The sequence below is a fragment of the Nyctereutes procyonoides genome, unplaced genomic scaffold (genome assembly GCF_905146905.1).
Source record: "Nyctereutes procyonoides isolate TBG_1078 unplaced genomic scaffold, NYPRO_anot_genome, whole genome shotgun sequence".
Classification (NCBI taxonomy): Eukaryota; Metazoa; Chordata; class Mammalia; order Carnivora; family Canidae; genus Nyctereutes; species Nyctereutes procyonoides.
Genome location: NW_026575131.1, coordinates 53,066,060 through 53,084,044, shown reverse-complemented (window position 1 = coordinate 53,084,044; position 17,985 = coordinate 53,066,060). Strand labels below are relative to the sequence as shown.

Here is a 17,985-nt window from a genome sequence, read left to right as displayed (position 1 = left end):
CCAGAGAGAAAGGTGCCAGGTCTGTGTAGCATAAAAAGCCACAGAGGGTAAGAAGGGCCCTGAACACCAGCCGAGCTGAGGCCCCTGGGTATGATCTTGTTCTGCAGACCACCAGAAGCCTACAGAGACCTGCTCATCTTCTCAGCTGCCTCTCTCCTGCCCCTCTGCCCCTTGGTCACGGGGCTCCAAGCATGGTTCATCTGCCATGCTGCTCCTCCCACTGGCCGCATGGGTCCCAGACTCCAGGCCTTGGCTCTCAGCTGTCCCTCCACCCCCGTGGCCAGGCTGGCTTCCCCTTGTTCTTCATCCAGGGCAGAAAGGCGTTTTCTCTCTCTCTAGGTGAGCCACATACCAGATGGGCATCCATGCAGAAAAGAAGAGAACATACTAGACACTGTGCTAGGCCCACTGGAGATGGGCCTAGCATCCCCCACTGTTCTGAGCCTCTGTTTGCTCATCTGCAATCGGATTAACAAGAGAACCCCAGAGGCCCTCTTTTGGATCTGCTCTGAGTAGTGACTGTGGCCCAGTGCAGGGGACCCTCACATGCACAAAGCTCAGAAGGAGCTCAAGAAATAGATGCTGTTGCTAGAATGACCATATTCTGCTTCTTTTCCTGAGGCCTCCTGGAAGGGGACAGAGCTCAGTACTGAGGCCATGTGGATTGGGGGTCAACCCAAAACTGCTTCCTAGAGACAAAGGCTTCCCTGTTCTAAGCCTCAGTCTCCTCTGTAAAATGGAGCTAACAGCCCTTCCTGTGACTGAGGATGGACAGAGGGAGGACACCTGTGAAGGCTCAGAACTAGGTAATCCTCAATAAGGAGGGACATTAGTGATTAGGAGGGCGGAGGGCCCAGCAGGATAGCTGGCCCACTCCAGGTGCAAAGTAAATGGAAACCGTTCTTCTTTCGTGTGTTTACTTGAAATCGTTTATTATATTGCCCTGCTACCTGCTCTTTGCTCGAAAACTCGGGCTTTGCTTCTTCCTGTCTTGTGCCACAGGTCCCTCAAAACCAGCTGAGGGTTGGGTGGTTGTTGTTTTGTTTTTTTTTAACTTGACTCCCGTCAGGTCTCAGGTGCCTCACTCTGAGGCCTCGGTTCAGAAATGTAACTAACAAGTCCGTTTGGTCCAGCAAGGGCTCCTTTTATTCATTCGGGGTGGGTTTTTGAAACGCAGTGCAACTTTATAAAGTCAAGGGTGCCAGGAAAGCGAGCCTGCCAGGTGCAGAGAAGCGCAAGAAGCTTGCAGAACCTCCCAGCCCCATGGGCGCCCTGGTTCACCTATGGCCGTGGCTGCTGGCCCCCAGGGGCCGGGTGGACCTCAGAACGAGATCAGGGTGCCTGCTCTGTCCAAAGCTCAGGACCATGTCCATCTGTCCTCGTGTACAACAGTGTGCAAAACAAGTGGAAAATATCTTCACATGGGAATCACAGAATCAGCTCCGCTTGGTGTCTCTTTGCCTAAAAAGCATTCTGGCCGTGCAGGAAGGGTCGGGCAGTTTTGTCCTTCCAAATACCAGGGCGTCGCCAGGTGCCTCTGGCCCTGCTGGGCTGGCCTTCACACGGGGGTCTCCTCTGCCACCTTCTTCAGGAGTCCAGCTGCCAGGGAGGAGTGCTGGGTGCCCTCAGAGCCATCTGCATCCCGGATCTTCAGGCGTACTTTCTGGTTGGTCCTTCTCCACTCGGAGTACAGCTGGCAGTGGTAGCGGAAGGAGACCTGCAGGGCAGCATGGGGTGGGTGGGAAGACTAGCCGGCTGGTCTCTACCCCCTCAGGAGGGAACCTGAGCCCATGTGGCACCTGTTGTGGCCCAAACCCAGGCCAGGCTCATGCCTCCAGAAGCAGAGGGTGTTCAGACATTTCTCACACAGACCATGTACATACACCCATTCACTCTCCCAGGAAAGCCGCCCACCAGCACTCGGGACCCTGCAGAGTGAAGGAGTCTGCAGCAGGGAGCAAGGAGCTCCCTTTCTGTTTCTCTCAGGATGGGACTGAAATGCTACAGCCTCTTGGAAGGGATTCACTGTCAGCAGGCTAGAGACTTGCCAAAACTCAGAAGCCACCATGAAGATGTCCTTCAGTAGGTGAGTGGACAAACTGTGGGACATCCAGACAAGGGAACAGTACTTGTCACTAAAAAAGAAATGAGCTCTCCAGCCATGAAAAGACATGGAAGGACATCCAATGCATGTTACTAAGTGAAAGGACCCAGTCTGAAAGGCTACAAACTGTAGGGTTCCAACTCCCTGACATGCAGTAAAGATGAAACTATGAAGACAGACAATACAAGGATCACTGGTGCCAGGGATTGGGGGGAGGCAGGGATGAACAGAGCACAGAGGATTCTTAGGGCAGTGGAACTACTCTGTGTGACACCACAATGCTGGATATGTTCATTATCTATCTGTCCAAACCCCCTAGAACGTACAGCACCAAGTGTGGACCCCAGTGTAAGCCAGGGGCTTGGGATGATAATAATGTGTCAATGTAAAATGTCTATTGTAACAAAGGCGCCCCTCTTGTGCCACGTTGCTAATGGAGGAGGCTGGGTATGGGGAGGATATCCTGAGAGCTCTCTTTATCTTCTGTTCAATTTTGCTCTGAGCCTGAAACTGCCCTAATAAACTCTATAAAAACAATTTGGTGGCGGAGGGAACACCTGGGTGGCTCAGCGGTTGAGCATCTGCTTTTGGCTCAGGGCATGACCCCGGGGTCCCAGGATTAAGTCCCACATCAGGCTCCCCACAGGGAGCCTGCTTCTCCTTTTGCCTATGTCTCTGCCTCTCTGTCATGAATAAATAAAATCCTTAAAAAAATTTTTTTAATCAATGTCAATGGTCCATAGTCTTTGATCAAACACGTTCCAAGAAGCATTTGCACAGGTGGTACTCAAAGCACTGTTTGTAACAGGGGGAAAAAAAAGGAAGAAAGGAAGGAAGGAGAAGAAAAGCCACATTGGAAAGAATCCCAGTGCCCATCAAAAGGGATTAGTTAAATAAATATGGTACATCCAGACCATGAATGACTGTTGGGTGGCTGCCTTTTTCTTTAAAGGACATTAGCAGAGTGAAAGCAAACAGACTACGAAGCAGTACCTATGGTTTTATGCTGTTTGCATTAAAAAAAAAAAAAAACACTAGTGGATGCCAATACTTTCTGAGGAGAGAACATTCTCGTACCTAGACAACAGGGATTATACCTAAGAGGTGAGGCTGGGGGTGCTCCTCTCTGGGCGAGGGTTCCAATGGCTGCCAGAAGCCTGAACCACACCCGCCAGTTGGGCCCCAGTCAATCCCAGAGGCCTTCCCTCTCCATCTCTTCAGCTTCCTGTCTCTCTTATCCTCCTGCTGCTTCTCTCCCAGTCTTCTCGTCTCTTTCTCTTCCTCCCGCCCTCCCACCCTCCCTCTCCCTGATCCCAGTTGGTCTTGCTGGGCTTGTGGATGGCAGACAGACTCTACACTCAACTCCGCCAACAGGTACCCTCGTATCCTGGGAGCCAAGGCTCACACCTGACTGATGGTTTCCCCGGACCCTGGTTGGGCTCAGAATCCGGAGCTCCATGAGATGCCGAGAATTGCTTCCACCCGGGCAGAGGCAGAGGCAGGCAGGGAGGCCCCCAAGCCTTTGCCCAAACCCCTGGCCTGCCTGCTCTGAACCAGAGACCCCCAGATGCCTCCAGCTGGCAGCCACTCACCAGCGTCCAGAGGACGTAGATGGTGAACAGGGCAATGGTGAGTGCGATGAGCCCCACAGCCTCAAGCCGGCTGTGGAGCCGAAGGTGGTCCTGGGCCCCGCGCAGGCACAGCCAGCCCGAGATGGCAGCCAGTGGCGTGATGAACAGGAAGCATACCATGTCACAGCACAGCGTCCGCTTCTCTGTCCGAGGCCCCGGGTCCTTCAGCCACTGCGGGGTGAGGGGAGGAACTGCTGAGGTGGGCTTCATACCTCCCTCCCATGAGCCCGGGGCCTGGGGATGGGGTGCAGAACCACCAGGCCTGGCACCTCCGTCCACAGATGCCCATCTTGATTGGAGGGCCCTGCAGGACCAGCCTCCTGCCAGCCACCCCCTCTGTCCTTTCCTTTCTTCATATACTTATTGAGCCTACAATGAGCTCACAGGCCCCACTAAGTGCCCCCATTGTACAGATGGGGGAAACCGAGGGCACAGACTGACTCATTTGTGCAAACTCACACTAGTCATCTGCAGAGCCAGAACTGGAACCCAGGGGGTCTTGCCACAGGGCCTGTGGGTCCGTGGCTGCTGTGTTACGCTGCCCACCACAGACGAAGGGGCAAGAGAAATGGGCAGAAAAGAACAGAAGAACATCCCTCCCATGCTAGGGCAAGAGGGATGAAATGGGGTGGATGGTCAGGGAGGGGATGGCCTCGCTGGGCAGGTGACAGTGACCTGAACCGAATGAGCAGAAGCAGCCACGTGAAGAACGGGGAAGGCTGCACCCCATGCTGCAGAACAGCATATGTGGGGCCCTGATATGGCATGTGGTCGGACAAGGTACAGCAGCGGGGGAGGCCCATGCAGCTGGAGGGTGAGGGGTGCAGGCAGGGGCTGCCTCTCCCACCTTCTGTTCTCCTAAAAGCCCAGGCTCCAGGGCAGCCCTGGTGGCTCAGCGGTTTAGCGCCGCCTTCAGCCCAGGGCATGATCCTGAGACCCAGGATCGATTCCCAGGTCAGGCTCCCTGTATGGAGCCTGCTTCTCCCTCTGCCTGTGTCTCTGCCTCTCTCTCTCTCCTCTCTGTGTATTCTCATGAATAAATAAATAAAATCTTAAAAAAAAAAAAAAAGCCCAGGCTCCAGGCAGGACAGGGGCCTTTCCAGAAGCTTGCCCACCTCTCCACCCAGCGACATCACTGGGGAGCCCTTGGCTGGCCCCTTTGAAGCCAAGCCTGGGGGAGTCTGGAGGGCATCCATGCTGCCAGCAGTGCTTGGGGAACAGTGTGGTAGCCACCACGCCTGGGAATGCTCATCTCAGTCCTGACCCATCATGCTCAGACTAAAGTCTAAGCTCCTGGGCACAGCCCACAAAGCCCAGAACAGCTGCCACCGCCTCCTCTGGGTCACCCTCTTCCTCCTGTAACTCGCTCCACCCCAGCAACCCAGGCTTCATCAAGAATACCAAACTCTTCCTGGCCTCAGGGCCTTTGCACTTATTGTGCTCTTCCCCAGGTTGGGGCCCTTGTGGCATTGCCAGCTCCTCGTTTTTCAGGTCTTGGCTTCAGGGGTGACCAGACGGGGAGGGGGCACCAGGTCTGTCAGGTGTGGGTCCCCAACCCCATCAGCAGAATCTTCCATGGGGGGAAGCAGGAGGTCTGCCCTAGAGAGTGAAAACTCCGCCTCCAGCCCCAGCCTGCCTCCCCTCCGCCCACTCCAAGCCCAGGCTCCCAAGCATACCTCTGTGAGGGGCCGGGGCCGCTTCTCCACTGCAAACTCCGTGTGGCACAGCTCACAGTAGCTGGTGTTGGATGAGGAAAGCCACCTCTCCAGACAGCTCTGGTGCACGGCACCCAGTGTGCCCGTGCAGCCACATGGAGAAAGCAAGCTCTCCCCATTTGCTCCCTCATGGCAGATCCGACAGAAAGGACCGTCGCTAGACACAGAGATAGGGCACATGAGTGACCATCCAGCCTCCTGCCTGTGCCCACTTCATAAGCTCTGCGCTGCCCCTAGGCTGCCACTTGGCAGACTCCTACTCATCCTTCAATGCCCAGCTCCAAACATCCTTTCCTTTGTAAAGCTTTCCCAAATTCCCAAAAGTAGAGCAACGTGCCCTCTCCCCAGGGTTCCTGTGGCACATCTTTGAGGCCCAGGCGAGCATCTCTTATACCCGTCACCCATCCAGCATCCACTCCTCCCTTTCCTGCAATATCCCCTCATTGTCCTGGGCAACCAACCCACTCTCAACTCTTGGTCCCCGAGGCCTGGAGCAGCGCTCTCAGCAGCCCTGATGACCTCAGGCTGGACCGAACACCACCCACCCCTGGTCACTGGGACTGATTCAGGGAAAGGCGTGTGTGAAGCAATCAGAGTACCTGGGAATTAATTCCTGAAATTCTCTCTCTCTCTTTTTTTTTTTTTTCCTGTTTGTTTGCCCCTAAACTCCAGAACGAGAACTATATCAGCAAGGCTGATGTAAGTCTGGAGCTGCTGGCAGCAGTCTGGTCCCCACATGGAGTCTGTGAATGGTGCCAAACAGAGAAAAGCAGGGCCAAGCAACAGGGAAAGACAAATTCTCAAGGACATCATCAAAGGCTCTGGATCTAGCCACACCTGAAGGCCATGCTACCTGAGAAGCCTGTGCATCCAGGGAGAGTAGGTCCCCTGCTCCTGTGTTCTAGTTAGGCTCAGAAGACAGACACAACAAGCATCCACAGGAAGCCACTTCAGGGAAGTCTCAGCCCCAGCCTGATCTCTGGGGATACCGGGTCCTTCCTGGGGCAGCTCAGGGCTGTGAGAGGTGTGGCCTTGGTGGGTGCAGAGGCTGTCCAGCAGATGAGTCATTGTTTTCCAGACATTTCTGCCTAGAGAATAGACTGCAGGAACACACGAAGGAGGTGGAGCAGGAGGGCTGTTTCCCAGATAACACCAATTTCCCTTCTGAAACGGTTCTCTATCCTCTCCTCAGTGTCCCCTGCTGTGGGGCAGAGCCTGGCTGCTTTGAAGCCAAAACCATGAGCGGATCCCTCATGGCTACTTTCTCCTCAATCCTGTGCCGGGGATGCTGCTGGCCCCTGCGATGTCAAAAGGCTGCACCCGGCTCCACCCTGATCCCACACTGCCCCTGCCCAGAGTTAACAGGAAAGGAATCCCTGCTCTGAAAGCCGATCCCAGGAAGTGCAAGGGATGAGAACCTTGAGGAAGAGCCATGTCAGTCTGGGGCCTGTCCCAGGGAACCCTACTTGAGAGTAAACAAAACAAAAGCAAACCTGATTTCTTACTGAGCACTTACTATGGACCATGCACTATTCTGAGTGCAGCACAGAATCTGTTATTCTCACACGGAACCTGTAAAGAAGGTGCTATTTTGCTCTCCTTTTACAGATGGAGAAACTGAGGCACCAAGGGGTGGGGGACCCCATTTGTGTGAACTCACATAGCTAGTAGCCCGTGAAGCTGGGATGTGAGCCCAGGACATCTTGCTCCAGGGCCCATGTCCCCTGAGTGGCTATGCTACACTGCCTGTTCCACATGGCAAGACAAGAGTAGTGGGCCTCGCTCATGAAATCCTGGCAGGAAAGTAACACAAATGACACAGAGGAGGAGGAAATGGGCTAGGAAGTGGGGGATCCTCAGGGCGGCTGCCCAGGGCACACTCCAAGGGCAGAGAGAAGGGAGAGTGTGAACCAGGAAGCAGAAAGAAGCCATGTGGAAGAGGCAGCAGGGGAAGGCCACGAGGAAGGGCCGGGGGTGCAGCAATGCTCTGGGAAGCTTTGAGAAGGGCCTGGGCTTGTTCATCGCCTGGTGGGCAGAACGCCAAAGGCTCAAGAGGATGAGAATCCTCTGGACAAACAGCAGCCTTCTCTCTGGGAGGGTGGCTCTGCCCTGGTCCTCAGCCTGGGCAGGTTTGGGATGAGCTATATCAAAAATCAGAGGGGAGGGGTACCTGGGTGGCTCAGTCAGTGGAGCCTGTGACTCTTGATATCAGAGTCATGAGTTTGAGCCCACGTTGGGTAGAGGGCTGAGCCACGCCTGGGTGGCTCAGCGGTTGAGCATCTGCCTTTGGCTCAGGGTGTGATCCTAGAGTCCCAGGATCAGTTCCCACATTGGGCTCCCTGCATGGAGCCTGCTTCTCTCTCTGCCTGTGTCTCTCCCTCTCTCTCTGTGTGTCTCTCATGAATAAATAAATAAAAATCTTTAATTAAAAAAAAAAATCAGGGCAGCCCCAGTGGCACAGTGGTTTAGCGCCGCCTACAGCCTGAGGCGTGGTCCTGGAGACCCTGGATCGAGTCCCACAATCAGGCTCCCTGCATGGAGCCTGCTTCTCCCTCTGCCTGTGTCTCTGTCTCTCTCCCTCTCCGTGTGTGTCTCTCATTAATAAACAAATAAAATCTTAAAAAAAAAAGAGGTGAATTAAAAAAAAAATCAGGGGATCGCTGGGTGGCCCAGTGGTTTGGCGCCTGCCTTTGGCCCAGGGCATGATCCTGGAGTCCCGGGATCGAGTCCCACGTTGGGCTCCCAGCGTGGAGCCTGCTTCTCCCTCCTCCTGTGTCTCTGCCTCTCTCTCTCTATGTCTATCATAAATAAATAAATCTTCAAAAAAAAATCAGAGGGGAGAAGCCATGAACAAAGAAGCCAAGGGGCAGATCAAGAGGGCTATGGTCTCATGGGCATGGCTGTCCTGACCACATCAAAGTCACAAAGGGACTTTCTGCTCCCTCCGGGGATGGCAAGACAGGCTGGTGGGACTAAAGGAGCTTCTCCCCTTCTAACCCAAGCAGGAGCTCTGGTTTCAAGCATCAGCAATGTTCAGGGACCCTGGCTGGTGTCCGCCCCACTCTGGGCCTTGGTTCCCCCACGTCAGGAGGGAGACTGAGGCAAAGTGCAGTCAGCTCTGGGACACCTGGGTGGCTCAGCGGTTGAGCATCTGCCTTTGGCTCAAGGTGTGATCCCGGGGTCCAGGGATCGAGTTTTCCATATCTGAGTGCAGCACAGAATATATATATATATCTTGCCACAATAAAAAAAAAAACTGGAAAAAAACTTATAAATTAAATCTGGGTAAATAAACCTAATGACAATGTGGAAAACTTAAAAAATTAAAAAGAAAAGGGTATCACTTAAGAGTTTTGTTCCCGGGGATCCCTGAGTGGCGCAGCGGTTTGGCGCCTGCCTTTGGCCCAGGGCGCGATCCTGGAGACCTGGGATCGAATCCCACGTCGGGCTCCTGGTGCATGGAGCCTGTTTCTCCCTCTGCCTGTGTCTCTGCCTCTCTCTCTGTGTGTCTCTCATGAATAAATAAAATCTTTAAAAAAAAAAAAAAAGAGTTTTGTTCCCTTAGCCAAGCTGGTGGCTGTTTTAAATCTAAATCAGTTAAAATGGAAAAAAAAAAGGGGAAAGTTAATGCAAATTTGCATGCGGTTTACTTAAAATTCCTTTCCTTGAGCGCCTGGGGGACTCAGTCAGTTAAGTGTCTGCCTTCTGCTTAGGTCATGATCCCAGAGTCCTGGGATTGAACCCCGCATCAGGCTCCCTGCTCAGTGGGGAGCCTGCTTCTCCCTCTCCCTCTGTATGCTCTCTCTCTCTCTCTCTCTCTCTCTCTCTCTCAAACAAATAAAATTTTTAAAACAAAACTCTTTTCCTTGAAAACAATGACAAATAGGGTACCTTGGTGGTTCAGTGGTTAACATCTGCCTTTGGCTCAGGTCGTGATCACATCGGCTCCCCGAAGGGCACTTGCTTATCTCTCTGCCTATGTCTCTGCCTCTCTCTCTGTGTCTCTCATGAATAAATAAATAAAATCTTGAATGAATGAAAGGAAGGAAGGAAGGAAGGAAGGAAGGAAGGAAGGAAGGAAGGAAGGAAGAAAGAAATGATAAATTGGCAAACCAGGCAAGGGCAGCGTCTGGATGGCTGGCACCAAGTCTTAAATATTTTATCAAATGCACATAGGGTGAGGGACGCCTGGGTGGCTCAGCAGTTGAGCATCTGCCTTTGGCTCAGGGCGTGATCCTGGAGTCCCGGGATCACGTCCCACATCGGGCTCCCTGCATAGAGCCTGCTTCTCCCTCTGCCTGTGTCTCTGACTCTCTGTGTCTCTCATGAATAAATAAATAAAATCTTTAAAAAAATGCACATAGGGTGGCAAACCCGAGGGCAGACACCATATGTGGACTAAGGCAAGGTACTCTCAGAACAGTGTAATGAGGAAGGTGTCCCCATCTCTGAGAGACGAGGGTAAAGTAACTTGTCACAGGTCACAGAGGCAGGATTTGAGCCCAGGGGCTGTGAATCCACAGCCTGCACTACAAACCACTTCCTTATAATGCCTCTCCAAAATACGAGCTACTGCCCACCACCTAATCTTCAGATTTCACCTGCCAATCTGGAATTTCCGCTTTCCTGAAGAACCAGACCTGACCAGCCAGGGCCTCTGTTTCTGCCCGGCAGGTATGATCAGGGCTCCTTTCTCGGGTTTATTTGCCCACCTGGTCCCTCTAGATGATTGGATTGCTGACCAATCACTTGGCCCCGAGACAAAAGTGAGCGAAGGCAAAGACACCTGCTTGGTCGCCACTCACCTTGACGTGTCCAAGGCTCGGATGACAGTTGAGAGGAGCCGGCCATCCCTTGAAGTCACCTGTGCCACGTACTGGGGTGGCCCGAGGCCAGTGGCCTCTACGACCTTGGAGAAGGCAGGGCTGCCAGAGCAGTCACACAGGGAGCCAGGGAGGTGACAGCAGTCACCGGTCGTCATGGCCACAAGGAGCCCAGTGTCCTCAGGGCCTGAGGCCCATGGTCCCAGGAGCCTGGGGAGAGACCAGCAGGGATTAAAGGCAAGATTATCGAGCCAAACACCCACCAGGGTATCAATCCAGCTGAGACTTGTTTGCCCAGTCTGTAAAATGGGGCTCTGTAGGGAACTGTGGGGGATTCAATGAGATGTCACCTGGAACTCAGCCCAGGGCTGGTGCACAGTAGGGGCTTGGTTATATTATCTCTAATGCTCCTGAGAGAGGTCAGCGAGGTCCAGCTCTCAAGGCTTGTAGGCCACCCCCAACATCACCTCTCTAGACACGGTAAGGGGCCCAAACAGTTACTGAGTGCCTGCTGTGTGGCAGGCCCTGTGCTTGGGGCTTCCCTGGGCTAGAACCATGCCCGCCAGCCACGTAGACGCTTGTTCTCCGTGGGCTGGATTTCTGGGGCTGGGATCAGAACATGTGAACCTGCCTTTGATTCAGATAGACCTGAGCTAGAAACCTGGCCAAACAGACCAGGATGGGGCATCACCTGATACCTCCTTGTCATCTCAGGCCATCAGGAAAATGGCTGAGGCTGGGGAGGACTCCTCCTGGATTAGCTGCTCCAAGCCAGGCCTGGGTCCTCAAGGAGAAGCAGTAGCAGTTGGCTGAAGACTTAGGCAGCCATCTCAAGTCTGCTCCAGGTCAGGGGGCTTCAGCAGTATTGTTCCCCCATCCTAGGGTCCGCCTCGCCAAAGGAGTCTTTGGCAGCTTTCAGCCCCATCCCAGAAGGAGCCAGTGAGACTTTGTGTGTTTCCCCTGAGAATTTCCTGGAAGTAACAGGCAATACAGGAAACCTGGTGCTTAGGGCCCCTGGGCTGAAGTCGTCTTATCCCCAGGCCTCTGTCGCTAGGAGCTCTGGTCCAGAGACACCACAAATACTCAGGCCAAGTCACACCCCCTAGTCAGCTTTTTGCCCAACCCCTGCCGGCCAAAGCTGAGCCCCAAGAGAGCCAGGGAAAAGCCAGCCTAAGTGATTGACTAACTCGTTTGCACCAAGGCCACCTGCCAATAGATCAGCACCCCCACAACGGCTGAGCCAGAAGCCCTCCTCCTGGCCCACTGTGCCCTTCTGAGCCTCCAGAGTTGGGCCTCGGCCAGCCAGATACGCAAATATCAGCCCAGAGGCAGAAGGAGCAGGGAGGAAGACTGCATGGCCCAGATAACATCCTCAGGGCAGTGTCGGGGGTTGTATATGCTGCTGTCCCTCCCGAGTGCCTACAACCAGAACTTCCGGCTCAACAAGGAAGGTCAACAAGGAAGCCTCTGGACTCTCCAAGAAAATGCACACAGAAGGGAATCCATTCTTCCCACCCCTCTAAGCATCGGCCTTAACATTCCTGCAAGTAATCGAGCACTGTAAAAATCATCACAGCTCCTGTATATTGAGTTTTGCCATTTCTGTTACTAGGGGAGGGGTCGGGGACTCCTCAGATCTGCTGATGCAAGGCCTGAAAATCACCAGGACTATGACAGCAGCTACAGCTCATTAAGGACCCACCACACGCTGGGTACTGAGAAGTGCACTGAACTCTAAACAGTTTCCATAAGTGTCCCCTTCAAAGATCACCTCCCTGGAGAGGTCTTCTCTGGCCACCCCGGCCAAAGTACCACTGGTGTCCACATTACTGCGCTCATGGTATGTGCCCCTCCCTGGAGAGCTGTTATTACTTCCCCTTCAGTGAGCTCTGGGAAGGAGGGACCGGGTGGGACATGCACTCCACTGTCCCTGGTACCTGCCCTGTGTTGGGCACAGAGTTGCCACATTAATCTCTCAGCTCCAACTCTGTGTAAGAGCAAGGGGTGGGGGGAAGAACCCTCCTGACTCCCATACCTTGGTCGGCCAGGGCCCGTGGTGGGAATCAGAGATGTCTAGAGGCTAGAGGTTTGTGCAAACCACAGGGGCCTGGGCTTGGAAGGGGCCAAACTCAAGGCCAGACTCAGTTCTGGGGCTGCTGGGCTGGGAGGGTGAGCCAATGCCTCAAGCAAACTTGGCCCAGTGCCTGGGGGACTAGATATCACAGAGTCCTCACAACAAATCTATGACATACGTCCAATAATTACCCTTGTCTGACAGGTAGGGAGACTGGGGCTCCGAGAGGGGCAGCTACTCGCTCAAGATCACACAGCTAAGAAGGAACAGTACCAAGATTTGAACTTAGTCCAGTGACTGGGTCTGGGACTCAAAAGACCTGGGTTCTTTTAAGTCTTGACTCTGTCACTGATTCTGTGTGTCCTGGGACAAGCCACTTTGCATCTCTGGGCCTCGTCCTTCTCTTTTGTCAAATAAGTTGATGGAGCTGGTGGACTGTGTCTGCTGAAGGGCTTCTTGAGAAAGAACCTCCAGCTTCCAGCAAAGCTTGTCCTTATCTAACCCCCCACCCCTTCCTGGGCCAATGCAACCTGCCCAGTCCCCTTTTCCTGAAGGCAAGAAACTAAACAAAGAGGAGTCAGAGGGCCCTAATGGTGTGGGATCTGGGCAAACTGCTTCACTCTCCGGGCCTCAGTTTTCTCGTCTGTAAAATGGAGGCCATAACAATACCCACCTCATCACCTATAATTATTAGGAAGTCAGTGAAAACTAGCTCTTCTTAGGACTACGATCATCAGCTTTACAGAGCTGCTGGAGAGTTTGGTGCCCCGCACCTAGTAAGTGCTCAGTAAATGCCATTGTTTTTAGAAGAAATGCGGAGCCTGTGAAATGCATTCATTCCTCTCCACTCACCAGAGAGAGGACACACACTCACCTGTGTGTCCTTCAGTCCTTGCATGGCCCTGCATTGGAGGAGGGCAGGCTAGAGCCCCGCTCTGCTCTCCTTGGCTGTATGGCCCCAAGGGAAGAGACTTCTCTGAGCCTCAATTTCTTCATCCGCACAACAGGGAACATTTCTAGTACCTTCCACCTATTATGATCCCTAGAGGATTAAATGAGCTAATCCTATAAATTCTGGAGCACCCACTAACAGCCAGGCACTCGGCTGAGCAAGTCCTCTGCAGACAGTGCCTGGGGTCATTGTAATGGGTACAATGGGTATGTTCCAGGCAGAGCTGCACGGGGAAGGAGGATGACAGCCTACTGTGCGCAGGGGTCTTTCCCCGTCCGCCGCCTTCTGAATTCTCCCAACGAGCCCCCTTACGCTGGCGCTGGGGTGACCCGGTTTCACAGACCGGGAAAGCGAGGCTCGGAGAGGCACCTACTGTGTGCGGGGCCTCGGGAGCCTCCCGCCGGCCTCAAGACGGGAAGTGCGATCCCCCCGCTCCGGGGCAGGCTGAGGCCGAGGGTCTGAGGCTGACCGTCCCGCCGGGGAGCCGGGCGCGGGCCTCGAACCCGGGGCCGGCCCGCGGACCCGCTCCCCCGCACCCCGCCCGCCCGCCTGTGCCTACCTGACCCGCGGCCGGGCCGGGCGGCCGCGCAGGCCCCTCCACTAGCCCCGGCCCCGGTCCCGGCCCGGCCGGTCCCGTCAGCGCCGCTAGCTCCGCTCCGGCCGGCACCTGCGTCCGGACACCGCCCGCCGAGCCGACGGGGCCACGGCCCAATGGCAACCGCCTCTCGCCCACGCCAGCCAATCCCCGCGCACGTCCCGCCCTGGGAGGCGGGGCCAGAGGCGACGGGGACGTCCTGGGCCGCACAGGCCCCGCGGCGCCGCAGCTGCTGGCTCCGCCCCCGCCGCGTCCTGGCTCCGCCCCCAGCCCCGGCTCCGCCCCCAGCCCTGACCCCGCCCCCTCCCGGCGGGGGACACGAGCGGGGTTGGCGGCGCCACCTGCCGGCGACCAGCGCTAGCTCCTAAATAAAACCGTTACAGCTTTGAACGTGACACCCGCAAAAGGATTTACAAGTGTGCATCACCTCCCTTAGGCTTCTCCTTAATCCTGGGAGGGAGACAGAGAGGAACCGTATGAGCACACTTTACAGAGGGAAAACAGCAGCCTAGAGAGGTTAGGGGGCCATGGAAGAGCCTAAAGGCAATGTCATTTATTCATCATTCACTTACTCATGTCACGGTTTCCTTCACCAGGTGTAATAAACATCAATAAGAGGGCCTGTTATGAGGCAGGCACTGTCCTAGGCTCTGGAGACACCAGGTTGGGTGAGACATATATTGTTGCCTTCGTGGATCTTTATTTAGGGAGTTAAGCAATTGTGTAATTAATTATTAATTACAAAAGTAATAAATTGTAGCAAGTGAGAGGGGGGGCATATTGTGGTATAATTTGGAAAGTCCAAAAATACTTCCTCGAGGGAGAAGCAATTGAGTTGATTACTAAGACAGAGCAGAAGTGAATGAAGAGAAAAGAGGGGAGAAGAATCCCAGGCAGAGAATTCAGGCACATGCAAAGATCCTGAGGTAGGATGGAGAGGTGCCTCAGTACTCCTTTCCCCTCCTGCCGTGCCTTTATGGAATATATAGAGCAGTTTGATTACCTCCGTTACATTCTGTTGTGTTGTACTAACTTTATTTTTCAAAAGTGAAAAGAGAAATCATGGGCAGCCTGGGTGGCTCAGCGGTTTAGCACTGCCTTCGGCCTGGGGCGAGATCCTGGAGACCAGGGCTCCAGTCCAGCGACAGGCTTCCTGCGTGGAGCCTGCTTCTCCCTCTGCCTCTCTCTGTGTGTCTCTTGTGAATAAATAAATATTTTTTTAAAAAAAAGAAAAGAGAAATAAGATTGTTTAAAAGGTTAAAGGGAAGAAATAGGACGAAGGGGAAAGAGATACAAGTCAGACTTTTATTTTTTGATTTTTTTAAAGATTTCTATTTATTTATTCATGACAGACACAAAGAAAAGCAGAGACATAAGCAGAGGAAGAAGCAGGAGAAGCAGGCTCCCTGCCAGGAGCCCGATGTGGGAATCGATCCCGGATCCTGGGATCATGCCTTGGGTCAAGGACAGACGCTCATTCACTGAGCCACCCAGGCATCCTTGAAGGTTTATTTATTCATAAGAGACACAGAGAGGCAGAGACACAGGCAGAGGGAGAAGCAGGTTCCCTGTGAGGAACCTGATGCGGAACTCGATCCCAGGACCCTGGGATCACGACCTGAGCCAAAGGCAGATGCTCAACCACTGGGCCATCCAGGTGCCCCCATGTTAGCCTTTTTATTTTTTATTTTTTTTAATTTTTATTTATTTATGATAGTCAGAGAGAGAGAGAGAGAGAGAGAGAGAGAGAGAGAGAGGCAGAGACACAGGCAGAGGGAGAAGCAGGCTCCATGCACCGGGAGCCCGATGTGGGATTCGATCCCGGGTCTCCAGGATCGCGCCCCGGGCCAAAGGCAGGCGCCAAACCACTGCGCCACCCAGGGATCCCATTTTTTTTTAATTTTTATTTATTTATGATCATGTTAGCCTTTTTAAAACATACTTTGGGGCAGCCCGGGTGCATGTAGCGCTGCCTTTGGCCCAGGGCATGATCCTGGGGACCAGGAGTCGAGTCCCATGTCGGGCTTCCTGCATGGAGCCTGTTTCTCCCTCTGACTGTGTCTCTGCCTCTCTCTCTCTCTGTCTCTCGTGAATAAATAAATAAAATCTTTTAAAAAAATAAAATAATAGGGCAGCCCCGGTGGCACAGAGGTTTAGCGCCGCCTGCAGCTCAAGGAGTGATCCTGGAGACCCTGGATGGAGTCCCACGTCAGGCTCTCTGCATGGAGCCTGCTTCTCCCTCTGTCTCTGCCTCTCATTCTCTCTGTGTCTCCATGAATAAATAAATAAAAAATCTTAAAAAAATAAAAGAATAAAATACACTTTGTGGGATGCCTGGGTGGCTCAGTGGTTGAGCGCCTGCCTTTGGCCCAGGGATCCTGGAGCCCTGGGATCCAGTCCCACATTGGGCTCCCTGCATGGAGCCTGCTTCTCTGCCTGCGTCTCTGCCTCTCTCTGTGTGTCTCTCATGAATAAACAAATAGAATATTTGAAAAACACATTTTTTATATATTTGGCTTTACAACCATGTAAATATCGTATATAATCATAAAACAAAAATTAAAATGTAAAGGTAGCTCTAAAAATGAAAATAAAACAAAGGAACTTCTGTATCCAGTTGGTAACAATAAAGAGATGAACACCTAGGGACCTTATTTATTTTTAAAGATTTTATTTATTCATGAGAGACACAGAGAAAGAGAGAGGCAAAGACACAGGCAGAGGGAGAAGCAGACTCCACGCAGGGAGCCCGATGTGGGACTCGATCCCAGGTCTCCAGGATCATGCCCTGGGCTGAAGGCGGCGCTAAACCACTGAGCCACCCGGGCTGCCCAGCCACCTAGGGACTTTAAAATACAACAATTTGACTCAATATACCACTTTTATAGTGTTGATGGTGACGTTGCAGTGGTGATTGTGAGCCTGTTGCATATTTCGTATGGGATAAAGCAAAAGCAAGGAAGTACTTACATTGATTTCAAGGGGATTTCCAGAGGGAGGGAAGGAGGTACAGATATAAGGTTGATTATGTTAATAAAAACCCTGTAGCCTTGAGTTTGAATGAGGAGCATCACAATATATTTTTATAAAAAGTAAAGATTTCCTAGCCCTGTCCATTGAAAAGATCTGAAACAGAGACTGATTTTGTTGCAATCAGCGCTCCTTAAGCCCAGATCATAGTCTCTAAATATCATTTCCGATTGAATGAACCAAGGAACATTGGGGAATGTTCTGAGTCTGGGGCAGGAAATGTACAGGATGAACCTGGCACAGTCTGATGTACCAGAAAGCACAGACGTTATCAAAGACGTTACCCAGTAAGGTAGTGTCAGTGGGAGTCAAGGAGAAGCTCTCACCGCCACAAGTGGGATAATTTGCCCTTCAGTAAGGACAAGGATTGCAGTAGATTAAAACACATCAAACATTTAAATCCATTTACAGGGGGCTGGGGACCCCTGGCTGGATCAGTCGGTAGAGCATGAGAATCTTGATCTCAGGTTTGTAAGTTCAAGACCTATGTTGGATATAGAGATTATGTAAAAAAAATAAAATCTTAAAAAAAATCCATTTACCGAGGTTTTAAAAATTCTTATCTTTGGGGCCCCTGGGTGGCTCAGTCAGTTAAGCATCTGCCTCTGGATCAGGTTGGGATCCGAGAGTCCTGGGATCAAGCCTTGCATGAGGCTCCCTGCTCAATAGGAAGCCTGATTCTCCCTCCCTTCCCCGCTTGTGTTCTCTGTCTCTATCCTGTCTCCCTCTCAAATAAATACATACATAAAATATTTTTTAAAATTCTTATCTTAAAATAATGTTGGGGCACTTGGCTGACTCAGTTGGTAGACCATGTCACTCTTGATCTCGGGGTCGTGAGTTCAAGCCCCACATTGGACAGGGTTTGCTTTTTAAAAAAAATGTCAAATTTACATAAAAGTTGCAGAAGTGACACACAGAGCTGCCATAGACCCTGTGCCCAGATTCCCCAGTTATTAACATTTCTAAACCCTTTATTTTTATTTTAAAAATTTGGGGGGACACCTGGGTGGCTGAGCAGTTTAGTGCCTCCCTTTGGCCCAGGGCTTGATCCTGGGATC

General features: G+C 52.7%; 1 protein-coding gene across 2 annotated transcripts; it reads right to left on the bottom strand.

Annotated features, from left to right (window-relative positions):
* Positions 1-840: 840 nt before the first annotated feature.
* On the bottom strand, positions 841-13,976 carry MARCHF2 (membrane associated ring-CH-type finger 2). 2 transcript variants are annotated; one of them, XM_055342640.1, is made up of 6 exons: positions 13,859-13,970; positions 10,965-11,244; positions 10,256-10,483; positions 5,412-5,607; positions 3,697-3,906; positions 841-1,717 (listed from the first exon to the last, which is right to left on the bottom strand). In XM_055342640.1, exons 3-6 carry the CDS (start codon positions 10,429-10,431, stop codon positions 1,559-1,561), a joined length of 741 nt encoding a protein of 246 aa, XP_055198615.1. In that variant the 5' UTR covers positions 10,432-10,483; positions 10,965-11,244; positions 13,859-13,970; the 3' UTR covers positions 841-1,558. The 2 variants fall into 2 exon arrangements, with proteins under 2 accessions (XP_055198615.1, XP_055198616.1); XM_055342641.1 differs by lacking the exon at positions 10,965-11,244 and having other exon boundaries at positions 843-1,717; positions 13,859-13,976.
* Positions 13,977-17,985: the final 4,009 nt, after the last annotated feature.

Bases quoted from the DNA above. Each gene is read 5' to 3' on its own strand.
- MARCHF2 (XM_055342641.1), bottom strand. From the start codon at position 10,431: ATGACGACCGGTGACTGCTGTCACCTCCCTGGCTCCCTGTGTGACTGC. The intron at 5,608-10,255 runs GTGAGTGGCGAC...CTCTGTGTCTAG, and splicing joins CGAGCCTTGGACACGTCAAG to CGACGGTCCTTTCTGTCGGA. The intron at 3,907-5,411 runs GTATGCTTGGGA...CTCACCCCGCAG, and splicing joins GGCCCCGGCCCCTCACAGAG to TGGCTGAAGGACCCGGGGCC.